Raw genomic sequence first — 15,931 nt, 5'->3', positions numbered from 1 at the left:
TGTTAATGACAACTGTGTCATGTTAAGGGGACTGTGTCATGTTAGGGGGAATAGATGTTATTTATATATATTTTTATTTATTTATTTAACTAGGCAAGACAGTTAAGAACAAATTCTTATTTACAATGACGGCCAAACCCGGACGATGCTGGGCCAATTGTGCGGCGCCCTATGGGACTCCCAATCACGGCCGGATGTGATACAGCCTGGATGTTCGGTAATGATTCACTAGTTGTCAACGACAACTAGGTCTAACACAACCTATTCTCTGGTCTGTCTCTGATTCAGGGGGAGAAGGTGAGGACCCTAAAAAGGCCAGAAGGCAGAGAAGGCTGTGATCGGAGCAGAGATCACCAAACTACTGGAACTGAAGGAACAGTTTGTAATGGATCTCGTCCTCCTCTTCTGAGGAGGAGTAGCGAGAAGGATCGGAGGACCAATGCGCAGCGTGGTAAGTGTCCATAATGTTTAATCAAAATGAACACTGAAGTACAAAACAATAAACGTGAATCAACGACACAAATGAAACAGTCCCGTGTGGCACAAACACTGACACAGAACTAAGGTCAGAACATGACACAGTTAGCCTTGGCTGAGGGAAAGAACCCTGAACCTGCCCCTCCGAAAGACAAGAAGTGAGAGAATGAAGACAGACAGAAGCAGGAAAATAAGAGTAGAGGGAAGTAAAGATTTAAATAATTACCTTAATGGAGAATAGGATCAAGAAATATGAGAATAATTTATGTAAGACAAGTCTATGACTGGATGAAAGACAATGTGATGTGGGCTATGAGGAAAATGGGGGAATTGAAAAGGTGTTGGCTTTAAGGACAGATCAGTAAGCAAAGACGGGTATATTGAAAACTGTTACAGCATATTCTGACATCAGAATAGTTCTACATGTCTGTTCTCAAAGTAGAAGGTTCTAGTAGCCTGGTAGAAACCAGCCTGATAGCTGCTGGCATTCACCATTCTGTTTTACTGTGCCACATTCATCGTGAAGTGAAATAAAATGGTGAAGGCAACGATCGTGCTGATTCCACCAGGCTAAGGTCCTAGAATCTAGTGACACTATGCAGAAATCAGAACAGGTCCGTGTGTGATCAATGTCAGGTTTGGGTAGATGTTTAAAAATATAATACTATTGTTATATTATTTAAAAAATATATTAATATCCCCCTTACCCATTTATTCAATCAAATAAATAGCATGGCTACAAGTAACTTTTTGCAAATACCGTGGAAAATGAATTCAGAAAAAAATTGTTTTCTAAGCATTCGTTTGGACCCTAATATAGACGCATCTCACTTTTCTCTCTCTCGTCAACTGACCGGAGTACATTCAAATAAGCATTTAAGACACTGAAATTGTTTTAAGGATTTATTAGAAAATGTGAGCATATAATAAAGTAAATACAACATAATGTTTCATGTAACAACAGAAGTAAAATACATGGATGTTGGTTGAATTAGAGGAAACTACCAATCGATACAGCTTTTTAATAATAAAATGACAAATTAATATGGGTACAGTAAAGGGTGTATATATTACACTATAACTAGGTATAATACATGGTTATATCAAATATATAGGTGAATCAGGGTAGCTCTACATTGTAAATATTACTACCTCCAAATTCAGTCAATTTGATAGAAAAAGGTCAGCGTAGAAAGAAGAATAACTGGGTCCTAGGTGTAGAACTATCTATACACACTAAAGCTGCAGCGGGTTATACGAAAGTAGAAATTGAAAAACTACCAATCATTCTCACATACTCACACTGCACTGAGCACTGACAAACTTTCCTGAGCTCCATATTTCCTCAAACTATGCAAGAAATATTATCTCTGCTGGCCTCTGTTCAGCCTTTAGGATTAATCTTATATTATAGAGGTTGTCAGATAAGGGATAGCCTGGGATCCAAACTGATTTAGCTATGTTTCATTGTTGTTTCATTGGGGAACAATGGTAGGCAAAGCATTCAGTCTGATTTAACCAGGCTAGATAAAGGATAGGGTGACAATGAAATGCACTCTCCGCGTTTCCGTTCCACACTCTACCGTCATACTAGGGATGAGCCCAACTATTTCTTTCAGAATCAATTCATTGATGGTTGCGTTGGCAGATTAGTCAATAAAACTCCTAGCAATGGTAAAAATCACTTTTATGTGATTAGTCAATTCCATAATGTTGGAGTCAATGCCAACGCCCTTGATCAATTAATCCAATAATCAAACTCATCCCTAGTTCATACAAATCCCTTAGTTGGGCTGAATGATCTAAACCAAGCCCAATTAGTCTCATTCATTATGGCATGTAACAGAAAATGTAATTGAGTGTTTGTTGATGAACAAGCCCAAGTTGGTCTTCCGTTTGGTGCCTAATGAACATGACCCATGGAATGCTTCTGATGGGTGTTGGTTAACAACTTTCATAGATAGAAGCTTCCAACCAATTCCTTCATTTTGGAAACGATGCTGGTGCCCTCAATCACTCAATTGAATCTAACTCATCATCCCATACTTCATACTGAACACTTCACTATGTTGGATTAGCGAAAAACGCCATAATCAGGATCGAGCTCATCATGGCAAAAAAGTTTTGCAACAGAAAACCTCTATCAGCGTTTCTTATTGGATGCGTCCAGGTAGACCCACCTTCTCTTTCCATTTGATTCCTAATGAACAAGTCCCATGCAATTGCTTGCGATGGGCGTTAACTGTTGATGCTTCCGATCAATTTCTTAATTTTGGAATCGATGCCCTCAATCAATTCATTGACTAACTAATCCTTACAGTACTTTCAAACTGAGCACTTCTGTAGACTGAATGAGCTACACAATTGTACAATGCTTGTGATGGGCACTAATTGCTACCCATATAGTTCAAATGTGCTTCCTAAAATCCAGTCCTACATAAATACAGTACACTAACGTCTCAGAGGTATTGCATGATCCACCTGCCATTTACACCGTTTCCTCCATTTCCCTTACATGCTGTCTATCTCTCTCTCTACATTTGCCGCAATGCTGCAGTTCCTCCTCTCCATGGTTTTCCTTTGACTTGCTCTTTCATCTTTCTTTCTAACTTTCCTTCTTTCTCTCTCTCTCATACAGTGTTGAAGAAACTTATAATTTAAGTTTCTTCTCGAAACACGTACGTATCTTTTGGTTTCTTTCTAACCATCATCTAGAAATGCATTTTATAGTCACCCCAATGTTCACCCTTCACCGCGAACCTGCTATTCCAAATGTTTATATTCTGCCTTGTGTTACTTCTGTCATCCTGCTACCTCTCCTCCTTGCTTTTCTTCCTTCACTTCTTGGTGTTAACTAGTCTCTCTATCAGGGCTCTGCGTGTCCTCTGCACCTCCTCTCCCAGTCTGTCTATCTCCGCTTTTAACCTCTCGTTCTGGTCCGTCAGCTCCTGCACCTTCCTCTCGTTCTCCTGCTCCCTCTCTCTCCTGCTCTTCTTCGCAGAAGAGGAAGATGAGCGCGAACCGGTGGAAGGGAAGGACAGAGAGTTGCCTCTCTTGCGTTTGCCCAGCCGAGACAATGAGAAAGCGGTGCTAGTAAGAGAGGAGACAGGAGAGGAAGGAGGAGAGCAGTTGAGAGAGGGGGAAGGAGAGGCGGCGGAGGAGGAGCAGGAGGGTGAGTCAGGGACACATGGGTGTTCATCCTCCTCGCTAGTGGAGGGAGACGCAGGCTGTTGGACATTGTTGGAATGATGATGATGGTAGCTACTGTCCACCATTCCCAACCCTCCCTCACTCAGCAGCTCAAAGAACTCTGGGGGTAACAGGTCCCCTCCTCCCGAACCTCCCTCTCCATCTCTCCCTCCCTCTCTGTCCCTAGGCCTCTCCGTCCTCTCCTCAGCTGGATTCAGACACAAGGCGGTGGAGGAGGGGGGTGGATGGGTAGGAGGCTCCTCCGGAATTGTGACCCTCTGGACACCCTCTCCTCCGCCCCATGCCTGCCCTCCAACACCAACCCCCACCCCGTCCGTCAGCCATGTCAGGGAACAGCTCTCCAGGACATCCAGGAACTCTGTCTCTTTCTATGAAGAGAGATATAGAGAGGAGAAAGAAGAGAGGGAAGGAAGAGTGAAAGAAAGAAGAGAAGAAAAAAATAGAGGAGTGGTTATGTCAAAGACCCTTCTTACATCAGCGCTCTTGAAAGAGTTGCATCATGAAGAAGAGAAGACGATGAAGAGAAGATGAAACAAAAATGTTGGATAACCAACAACCGAGAGAAAAACAAAACACAATCGATCACTTTGTTCATAAATCAATCAATATATTAAAAAAATCTAATTATAATCCCAACTGACCTCTGAGCAGGGAGGGGCGCGAGTCAGCTTGGCCCCACCCGTGTCTGATCCCAGTATATCCTGCAGGTCCTCATACCACGCCTCCAACTCTGCACCACACAGCGGCCCCACACCAGGGGGGTACGGAGGGGGCAGGTGAAGCCACTCGGTAGTCATCTCTGTCACTCAGTCGCACAGATAGTCTTTCACAGCCACACGCTGGTACACACTGGACCAGGAATGGTGGTGGAGAAAGGAGCAGCCGGTTTTAAAATAATGTCGAGACAGGAGAGTTTGGTTTTAGAATGATGAAATAATTATTTAATATAGCATCTTTAGTATGAACCGTTATGGGGTTTCTATACAGTAGGCTAGACATCGGGATCGACATATTACCAAGAAAGCTGTATGTGAAAGAGCTGTGCAATAGAACTGGCTACGTTAGCATGTTGTTTGTAATTATCAATTGTTGAAGAAAAATATACAATCGAACAAAGTACCGGTATTATAATTTCTAAATTTAGTGAAAAAAAATCCACTTTTCATGAAATTGTAAAATAGTGACACTCTTTGGACAAATGGCTGTACTGCATGAATCAATTGATGATAGGATTCTATAGCCAAAAACATGAGATGTAGTGATGACTAAATTTCAAACATTATCAAGTTAAAATCTAGAAAATAAATGCATTGATATAATATAAATATGATTAGGTAAACTTGACATCCATAGACAAAACATCCAACACTCAGTAAAAACAACACAGAAATCTAAAGAATTAATGGGGAAATGCAAATCACCTTTTGAAAGTCTCTTATAATCAAGTCTGGCAATTGGTTGTTGGTGATAATTTGTCCCAACAAGTCTAGAAAGAAAGAATTCATGACATTAATTATTGGCAATTATTGTAACAAATACATAATACAGTGTGATGAGATGTTAGAATTTGCTTAAAGGAACATATTGTATAACAGCAGCCATAGAGATTTCTCCTCAAATTAAAGCTGATGCAGTCAACTTGATAAAACAACCTGCTGACAATACATTCATAAAAATGTTGAAATAGGCCAATACAAATTATTTTCTATAAAGAAAACGAATGCAAAAATTTGACAAACTACTGTACTGGCTTCACGTATTCTGATTATATTTTTTTTAGGCAAAATCACAACAAAATCAGGTCATTGATTTGCCTCATATAAACAAAGACTCCGTAGGTGTTCTAGGGCGCCCTCTGTCTGTCAAGGTCCACAATTAATTATATTTCTATCAAAACATCCTTCCTTGAGTTCGATTTACACTATCTCATGAAAAAGAAAATATATAATTGAAATCCAATTTTCCGAGTAGAAAATATTTGGTCTAAAAATACAGTTATCCTTAATATTGAATAGTTAACGGTACTTTGAAACCACTTGCTCAACACAGGAAATACATGGCCACAACAGACATCGAGCAAAGAAAGTCGTTATTGTGGTCAGATAAACTGGATTTAATGTACCTTTAACTCTGCCACAATCAATAAATGCAGCCCAATTCTTGACGAATACTTTTATGATCAGTAATCTATTTATTCTTGAATGTAATATTGTTGACGAATACATTTCAGAAAAGTGACATTTATGCAACTGTAGGCTATGTTTTTTTTCTTCGGATGTGGTCTCAGCTCGCTCTCCATCCATCCAGTCAAGCCAAGGCATTACGTCATGGAATCAAAGTACAGGACGAGTGAAACAAAAGCAAGGGTGAAAACTGACACCTCCAATGGGTACAGAATACTGGGATGGGAACACAAAGCTGTTCTATTCTATTCTACAGGAAACTCAATGAACTCAAAATAGCAAGACGTGCGACCTTATTCTTCTTTGTCAATGCAGATAAGTGTTTGTTTTATTTAATTGGCTATTAATATAACACATAGCCTATATACTATCTGAATACTTGACATCCTATACATTTATCAAACAAATACTTTGTCTTTGATAACAGTAGTCTACATAAGTTAATAAAACCGAAACAAAAGTTTGCAAAACCTTATGTACGCGTTTGACAGCTCAGCTGTCACTGATATCAAACTTTGGTAGAGAGATAAAGCTCGTGGTAGAGAGAACGCAACTTGGGGTCAAAGTCAAATAAGCAGAATAAATAAGCTCCCAGAATCTTGAATAAAAATATAACAACTGTCAATTATAATTGAACTAGAGCAACTGCTCTCCTATAACAGACACGGGGAAAGTTGCCAAAACATGCACTTTCTTATTTCTAAAGGAAAGCCAGCGACGATCAGCTGCCAAATTAAAATTAGAACTCTTGTAGAAGGCATTCAACAACTCTTAAAAACTGTAGACAATAAAATAAAATCCACTTACCCTTTTTCTTTTATTATTTCGCTTTCTTGACTGTCTTGGGTTCGGAGTATGTATATATTTTAGTTGAGATTGGTGATAGCTCATGTTAACCATTGTTCGGCTTAGTATAGTGAATGTGATTTTTGGAAACTCCCGGTGGTGTTTTTATAAGGTGAGCCAACCGAACTTAATGTGGAGATTTTTTTTACACAACCAAACATACCATTAGCTGACGATGTAATTACTGACATCCAGATGGTCCAATCATAATCTACGCGCTAAAATCTTTTGCTTGGTGACATCCAATGCGTAATTATCTTCTACAGTGAAGGCGGGCTTTAAAATGCCTTGCTAGTTGTCTCCGTCGTAGTTTATGTGACCTGAAGATGTGATGCAGTCATAAGACGGCCAGGACGAATTTGGGGCGTATGGGAGTCACATGAAAGGAATGATGCAATGCTTGGCAACAAATTTCTAGTCAGTGATAAGACCGGGAGAACCAGAACATGTTTTATTTAAGTCTCTCTCTGGCTCTAACAATTTTTTTAAAATACACTTATGCAAGAATATTTTAGAATGTCGAAGCAAAGTTTTTCTTACACATATTACACTAGAGGCTATTTGTAATTTCTGTTCAGTTATATAGGCTAGTGAAAAGAATAAAGAAAGCAAATCCGCTTGGAATAATGGCTTATTTTCTATGTAAATCCAATAATTGTGTGGTTTTTATTTTCCATTTTTGATACAGGCTTGATCTCACAATTCTCTGGTAGCTCTATTGTGTCTTTACTTTTGGGGACCGATTGTTTTCTTTACGCGCGTGAGGGCCACATTGTACAGTAGGCCTTTAATCAAGTCTGTGTGTGTGTCATGTTATGTGAAATGCTTTGAAGTTCGACTGCTATCCCCCAACTGTAGCCCTGTCTGTGTAAATAGTGTTATTTCTCAAGAGTAGGCTAGTATAGCCTGCTGCAACAATTGAACTTCAACATATTTTTTTTCCTCAAATGAAACAACGCAATATAGCCCATTTATTACAATAAGTGACAGCCTATAACAATTCATTGTTTGTTTTCTTTTCTTTTATTGCACGTTTATTCTAAATGAACATCATGTCATTCGGATATTCATTTCAGAAATGTAATTTATTGGAGTGCCTGTGCGCGCTATCAAAGCAACATCACCACGCTCCGATTCAACATGTCGAAAGCCAGTTTCTAAATTGGGCGTTCCCAAAAACTCCTCTACCGCATCGTTTCGAGGATGATCGTGAACAGGCTACAACTGTACAAGATAAAAGATAAGACACATTTTATTAAGGTTAACCGTTTAAAGCCAATACACTCATTCTAATAAACAATCGCTCACTTCTAATTCTATTTCATGTGCCATTTCGTCTTTGGACACTTCACGTCGAAAAATATTCAAACTCCGAAGGACAGATAAATTGTTTAAATCCATGTTTATCAGCCTAGCAACAGCAAGCCTAGCAACAGCGCCAAGTGGGATGAGACGCGTCGCGTGCGTGAGTAGCGAATAGAAAGCTCCACGCGCTGTCTCCAGGAGCAGGGTTAAAGCGCGCGAGGAGCCTTGGTTACCACGTCACGACTTGAGGGGCTGTTGCTGAGTAGTTGAGCGGAATACTTTCTCTGTCTAATGTTTATTGAGTCCCGTCGTGTCGTGTGTATTGTATTCATTAGTGGGATAAAGGACACAGGGCTGTTGGCACAGGCTGGGTTTTTGTTAGAACCGTCTAGGTTGGAATGTGCAGGGAGGCAACAGTGTTTATAAAAGCAAAACACAAGTTTAGACTACACCACAATGTTATTCCCTTCATTTATCTAAATTGTTAGTTCGATAATTATAAAATAAATACTATATGTAATTCTCATAATCATAGGCCTAATAACAATTCAATAATAATGTAGTAATACTAACATTCCTGCTAAGGGTGCTTTACAAACAAAGGAAAAATTTAACAAAACTGGGAAATGTTATTCACAAGAGAATCAAAAGGTGGGAGGCATTAGAGAAATGAATAAACTACAAAATTGTACTAATAAACATTATGAGCTTTTTCATTTGAATATCTGGTATTTTGTCACCTAGTGTGTTTATTTTCTAAGAGGATTTCTTTAGCTACATGAAAGTGTCATTAACCTCTGCCTAGTCCTTTCTTATTATACCTCAGTGGCCGAAAGGTTTTCAGGGGAATGGAAAAGTGCGATACCTAGTCAGTTGTCCAACTGAATGCATTCAACTGAAATGTGTCTTCCGCATTTAACCCAATCCCTCTGAATCAGAGGTGCGGGGGGCTGCCTTAATCGACATCTACGTCTTCCGCGCCCGGGGAACAGTGGGTTAACTGCCTTGCTCAGAGGCAGAATAACAGATTTTTAACTTGTCAGCTCGGGGATTCGATCCAGCAACCTTCCGGTTACTGGCCCAAAGCTCTAACCATTAACAAGGTGACACCACTGAGGTGTAATAATGCCACGTTCAAGTGCTAGTCGGAACTAGGAAACTGAAATGTCCGACTTGCTAACTGGTTAAACGCAGCACGTGTATAACTACAACAATTTAGCAAGTCAGACATTTCAGAGTTTCCTATTTCCGACTAGTACACAAACATAAGAATGGGGAGACACCTATAGAGCCCCACAGTGGAGATGTCATAATACCCATAAAACCTAGCGGTCAAACAGAAATGGTGCCAATAGGTTTTCCACCGTACATTTTTCCATAGGGTATTTTAGAAACACTTAAAATAAGGGCTGTGTTTCATGTAGGCTCACCCCGGCGTGAAGTTTTAAGCATGTAAATTTCTCTTGGACAAGGTGACTTATCAGTATATTCAGCTGTATATACTCTCAGATTCGAAAATGCTATACTACAAATCCCTGCAAGCTCCTGCACGTCATCTCTAGCTGACACCTTTGCTAACAGGCATTGAGTCAATTTAAAACTTGCACAAGACAGTTAACAGAATTGTCAATTGAAAGAAATGTAGCCATTTTAGGAATTTCTAAATGTAGCTAACATTAGTTAATAATCCAGAGATTTTAACCTTTAACATGTAATTTTTTATGACAACCAAATTAGCAGCTAATTAGCATTTCATTTTTGGGGTTTAATACAGGCGAATATATTGATGAAAGTCCCATTGTCCTAAAGAGATTTACATGGTTATCAAAATGTCACGCAAGGGTAAGCCTACGCGAAACACAGCCCTTATTATAAGGGTTTTTGAAATCCCTTATGGGAAAAATGGATGGTGGAAAAACTTGGAACCATTTTGGAACCATTTTCTTGTTTGACCATTAGGGTATACGGGTATTACCACTCTGTGGCACACGATACTGTGGTACGCAACACTCAATCTTAACTCCTAAACCACATTTATTGCATTGGTTGAACAGTGCAGAAGAGAACCTCCCGCAACTGTTTTTTTCTTCTTCGTTTCAGGCATTTCTTTTACACCTGCTACGTTAGGTTAATGTGTCATAAACGTATTACCAAGAGGAGTTGCGTCAAACAAAGTATCACACATGTTTACCATTTTGTTAATAAATGATCTATAAAGAAAATACATTGATATGACAGGTGATATTAATGTTTATTTATTTTTTCCTTTTGAGTGTCTTTTTTTGTGACCAACATTTTATTGTCTTGTGACTTTGACTAGACCTTGCACTGACTCTCTCTGACTGTTGTCATTTTGTATGAGGTAGGTCTAAGTACAGTCGTGGAAAAAAGTACCCAATTATCATACTTGAGTAAAAGTAAAGTTATGTTTAATGGAAAATGACTCAAGTAAAAATTAAAGTCACCCAGTAAAATACTACTTGAGTAAAAGTCTAAAAGTATTTGGTTTTAAATATACGGAAGTATCAAAAGTAAATGTAATTGCTAAAATATACTTAATTAGTAAAAGTATAAGTCATTTCAAATTCCTTATAATAAGCAAACCAGACAGCACAATTTTGTTTTCATTATTTGTATTTATGTCATATGCAGTAGGGATGACCAGGGATATTCTCACGATAAGTGTGTGAATTGGACCAGTTTCCTGACCTGCTAAACGTTGAAAATGTAGCGAGTACTTTTTGGGTGTCAGGGAAAATGTAAAAAGTACATTATTTTCTTTAGGAATGTAGTGGAGTAAAAGTACAAGTTGTCCAAAATATAAATAGTCAAGTACAGATACTCCAAAAAACGATTTAAGTAGTACTTTAAATTATTTTTTACTTCTGTACTTTACACCACTGTCTAAGTATAATGACACTGTTGTATGGATGCCATCGGACTTTTGCAAAAGCACTTACTATCTCAACTTGTAGCAGCATTGTTCGAGAGGGGTAAAGATAAAAAAAAAAAAAATTGTTCGGGTGCCAGGCAGGTATTAACCCTGCCGAAAATAAAATAGTAGGATAGATACTGTAGGATAGTACTGCTACCAGACACAAACACATCAGCAGAAGAGACTGCCTACTGTGTAGCCTGTTTACCAGATATCCTTTCTCTCCACTGGCTAAGACACACCATATAAAACACGTCACAGCACAGAGGCAACCCATCCAATAATACCTCATACAAGAATAATGGCAGAGCAATTTAATGGCGACTTCATGGAAACAATTCACAAGAAAGAACCCAGTCATAAACCTTAGAGAATTTGCAATATTGTGTATTACCTCCCAGTGGAGGAGTGAGTGGGGTGTGTATGAGTGTGTTCATAGACAAAACAAAGAAGGCCTTAAAATGTTAAAAAAATATATATATTCTTGGCCAAATGTCAATAGTCCCACACAAAATCAATACAGTTAAAACAATAATAAACTCTCAGACAACCTCCCTTTAACTAAAATGTCAAACGGACCTACAGTGCATTATTAGTATACCAAAGGCACTGAACGTAAAAGGGAGCGCAGCACAAAGAGAAATTATTTCAGTGTAAAGTACTGAAGAAAGGGATAAAGACAGATGGTCTTAGCTGTTGCATCCAGGCTTCAATGATCATCTTCCCCGTGTCCTCCAAACAGTGTGAGTGGTTCGTCCTTTAAAAGTTGCAGCATACTGCGTCGCAGCTTGCATGGTGCCGCATAATTCTATGGCACGTTATTTAAGTGTGAACCACTGGTGCCATTAATCCTAGTTCGACCACCAGAGGGCATCTTTGAGAAGCATTTGATAGGCTTACAGTACTGGGCTATTTAGCTGAAGAATCCCTGTGTCGTGCGGGCACGCAGGAGACCGGTGTTCAATTCCCCACAGGGAGGAAGGAGTAGACTGTCCTTGTAAATAAGAATTTGTTCTTTAAAACCTCTTGAAACTTGGGGGCACTATTTTTATTTTTGGAAAAATAACGTTCCCAAAGTAAACTGCCTATTTCTCAGGACCAGATGCTAGAATATGCATATAATTGACAGCTTAGGATAGAAAACACTCTAAAGTTTCCAAAACTATAAAAATATTGTCTGTGAGTATAACAGAACTGATATTGCAGGTGAAATCCTGAGAAAAATCCAATCAGGAAGTGACCCTTATTTTGAAACCCCTGTCTTTCTATGCATCCCTATTGCCCATTGAAAGGGATATCAACCAGATTTCTACGTCTTCCCTAGGGTGTCTACAGCCTTTAGACGTAGTTTCACGCCTTAATGTTGAAGAATGAGCGTAAACGAACACATTGCGTAAGTGGCCAGCTGATGGCTATCAGAGTGATTCTTGTGTAAAAGGTAGCCATTTTTCCTCCCGGTTCTACTGAAAAGCCAACTGTCCCGGTTGATATATTATCGATTATAAAAAACGTTTGCCATGTTTCTGTCGATATTATGGATATAATTTGGATTTTTTTTCGGCGTTGTCGTGACCACTATTTCCAGTGGATTTCTGAACATAACGTGACAAACAAACGGAGGTATTTTGGGTATATAAGTAATCTTTATGGAACAAAAGTAACATTTGCTGTCTAACTGGGAGCCTCGTCAGTGAAAACAGCCGAAGATCATCAAAGGTAAACGGTTAATTTGATTGCTTTTCTGATTTTCGTGACCAAGCTTCCTGCTGCTAGCTGGACATAATGCTATGCTAGGCTATCGATAAACTTACACAAACGCTTGTCTTGCTATCTCTGTAAAGCATAATTTCAAAATCTGAGATGACAGGGTGATTACAAAAGGCTAAGCTGTGTTTCACTATATTTCACTTGTGATTTCATGAACATGAATATTTTCTAGTAAGATTATTTGACCAATGCACTATGCTAATTAGTGTAGTTGCTGACAATTCTCCCGGATCCGGGATGGGTAGTTCCAAGAGATTTGCCTAGTTATATAAAGGTTACACTAAGAGCATAACATTTCTACACCCTAATTGTTGTCTAACCAATACCCAAACGGAGATTCAGTCAAAATAAAAATCTCATTAATTTATCAAGACCAGTCCCCATGCTTGTCTCAGAGCAGTGCTAAACGTTGTAGGCTATTACTTCAACTCCTATTGCTTCTAACTTCAGTATGCTCTTTAAATAAGACCTAGACCCCTTTTTACAGTACATTACTCAACACTAGTGAGACTCATGGCGCCTACGGTAGGCCTACAGTATATCGAAAAATATGACATGACTCTCCGCCAATAATTACATATAGAGGATTGGAGGATATTTCTGTAATTCAGTTATATTTATTCCCATAGTAATTCGTTATGGATCCATAACTAAATAAACGTTGACATTTTGAAAGAGTATTTTTATAATGATTTAATTATGAAAGCATAAAGATGCCATTATTAGTTCAATTGTCTTAGTTTGAACGTGCAGACTGGCACTAAAAACAGCGGGAACGTTTCCCTATTCAGCTCCATTATTAGTGCAATGCACCTTAAAGTGTTGCTCTGTGCTATCCAGTGTGGCGGGGGTTCACCCCCCCTCCTCCCTTCCCCATGGCTTAGGTCGGTCTTCTGTGAGTGGCTCTGCGGCCCATCCCGTGCCCCCTGCCCTCGTGCCTTGAACATTGCACGCTTTGTTGATACAGCTGGAGAACTGCAAGGTAATCCCATTGTGCGCCACTCGGGAGCCATGAACAACATTTATTGTCCTGCTAATAACAGGGTTAATAATATATCTGTGAGAATATCCAATTGGCTTTCATATAATTCTAAATTAATAATAATAAAAGGAGCGAGAAAAAGGCCATACTTGAACATGGGGTGAGACATTGTTACTAATTTGTAAATAAAGCAAGTTTGTTATTTAGGATGATTTATTTCTGTTTTTAGAGGGAGAGAAACCAAACACCTACAGTCATCTCATGGGTCTCTCATTCGAGGCCAGCACATGTATTGAACCAGCATCTGTAGCAACACAGCTTGCAATGCTATGCAGTGTCTTAGACCGTTGCGCCACTCAGGCGTTGTACAACATAACTGGTCTACAGTACTACAGTAAGAGCTAAATAATCGTAACAAAATAAAATAATAAACATCTTAGTGTAACAGTTTTAGTAAGTAATACTGAAGTCGTGCACACTTATCAGTTTCTATTTACGTTTATGTCACCCATTCATTGTCAGTTAGAGACAGTAGGACCCAAACGTATAATCAGTGTTCTAACTCCCCTTTGCGGTGTTCTGGAGCAATGAAGTGGTGATGCAGGGTACTGTACTAAACCACATAAAGTCCCATAGCATAATCACAAAACTTTTAGTAGAGCAACCACTGTAGTTTGCCAGCCCCAACTGCTGCACCATATGATAAGGACCTTTCCATCTCGAAGCTAGCTTGGCAGTGAACTGTTTGCACACCTTTGACAGATGATGAGAATGGACACATATGAGACTGGGGTGGGAAACACACGTCTAGTCTATGTTTGTTTTAGTTTCTGAGCTGCCGTTGTTTGGCTTTGATTCTGCTGGCCTCCACTCTGGCTAGCAAGGTGTGGTGGTGTTGGACTGCATAAAATGCTGGGTTGTCAGGTGAAACGTTATAACTCTGCAAGACTCTGTCCATCAGAACCTTTTAGTGGTCTTCCCAGGTGGAGTTCGGCGGGAGTGACCCCAGAAGTCTCCTGGACCACAGAGTTCAGTGCAAAGCAAAACTCAGGAAGATACTGATCCCACCTTGTGTGCTGATCCCCCCACGAATGAAGCAATCATCCCCTTCAAGGATGCAATTTAACCTCTCGGTCAGGTTGGTCTGAGGATGGTAGGCCATGGACAGCTTGGCAACTACACCCCTGCAGGTACAGAGCTCATTGTAGATTCCTGAGATGAACTGCGGACCTCGGTCAGAGAGAATCTGGTTTGGCAGGTCTGCCCATGTCTGGTTTGTATTCCTGGTAGACTTCACACTGGTAGACTTCACACTGCTGTACAAACCTTTTAGTATTGATCCACATGCCTGGTCAGTACACCACCTCCTGTAATCTTCGGTAGGTCTTGAAGACTCCAAGATGGCCACTGATGGGGTTGGTATGATAAGCTTGGATCATCTGGTCAGTCAATATAGAGGGGATAAAGACACAGTAATGGGTGCTGTGTGTTCCATCTCCTCTTGGAGTTTTTTTGATGGCGGCATCATTCTGCTGTGCTCTCCCCACACACTCATAACCTTATACACACACACATATCAATTGTTTGGCTTACTATAGCCTATAATAAAGAAAAAAGAAGAGGGAGCTCAGGTCCTTGAAACTGCACAGAGAACAGAATTGCAGAGTGCCTCTTCAGGTGCATTGTCAGTGGAAAGGATTTTCCAAAGTTCACTTCTCAGCGCCCGAGCACGCCTGAAGGTAAAACTCCCAAGGAATAATAGGAACTTGAAACTTTGAATTTGGTAACAAGTCCCCAAGCGAACTCGAAAGCAGGTGAGTGGGCGGGGGATACCTGGATCCTGTGCAACACGCACAGGAGCCAGGAGAAGTAGGAGGAGGAACAAAGCACTGACGAGTGCCGAGGATGCCATGGACAATATGGTAGGATCTCATCATGGGATCTCTGCATTCAAATTGCCATTGATAAAATCTAATTGTGTTCATTGTTTGTAGCTTATGCTTGCCCATACCATAACCCCACCGCCACCATGGGGGCACTCTGTTCACAACAGCAAACCGCTCGCCCTCATGATGCCATACACAGTCTGCCATCTGCCTGATACAGTTGTAACCGGGATTCATCCTTGAAGAGCACACTTCTACAGCGTGCCAGTGTCCATCGAACGTGAGCATTTGCCTACTGAAGTCAGTTACGACATCAAACTACAAAGCCCTGGTGAGGACG

The 15,931-nt window shown here is 40.0% G+C and overlaps 1 protein-coding gene across 2 annotated transcripts; it reads right to left on the bottom strand.

Annotated features, from left to right (window-relative positions):
* Positions 1 to 1,367: 1,367 nt before the first annotated feature.
* LOC124019073 (DNA damage-inducible transcript 3 protein-like) lies at positions 1,368 to 6,832 on the bottom strand. 2 transcript variants are annotated; one of them, XM_046334431.1, is made up of 4 exons: positions 6,678 to 6,832; positions 5,109 to 5,173; positions 4,329 to 4,536; positions 1,368 to 4,055 (listed from the first exon to the last, which is right to left on the bottom strand). In XM_046334431.1, the coding sequence occupies exons 3-4, from the start codon at positions 4,482 to 4,484 to the stop codon at positions 3,315 to 3,317; spliced, it is 897 nt and encodes a 298-aa protein (XP_046190387.1). In that variant the 5' UTR covers positions 4,485 to 4,536; positions 5,109 to 5,173; positions 6,678 to 6,832; the 3' UTR covers positions 1,368 to 3,314. The 2 variants fall into 2 exon arrangements, with proteins under 2 accessions (XP_046190387.1, XP_046190389.1); XM_046334433.1 differs by lacking the exon at positions 5,109 to 5,173 and having other exon boundaries at positions 6,678 to 6,802.
* Between the last annotated feature and the right edge of the window lie 9,099 nt (positions 6,833 to 15,931).

This window comes from Oncorhynchus gorbuscha, unplaced genomic scaffold, assembly GCF_021184085.1.
Source record: "Oncorhynchus gorbuscha isolate QuinsamMale2020 ecotype Even-year unplaced genomic scaffold, OgorEven_v1.0 Un_scaffold_66:::fragment_2:::debris, whole genome shotgun sequence".
Taxonomy (NCBI): domain Eukaryota; kingdom Metazoa; phylum Chordata; class Actinopteri; order Salmoniformes; family Salmonidae; genus Oncorhynchus; species Oncorhynchus gorbuscha.
Note: the sequence above shows the minus strand (reverse complement) of the source record. Positions and strands in the feature narration are given on the sequence as shown.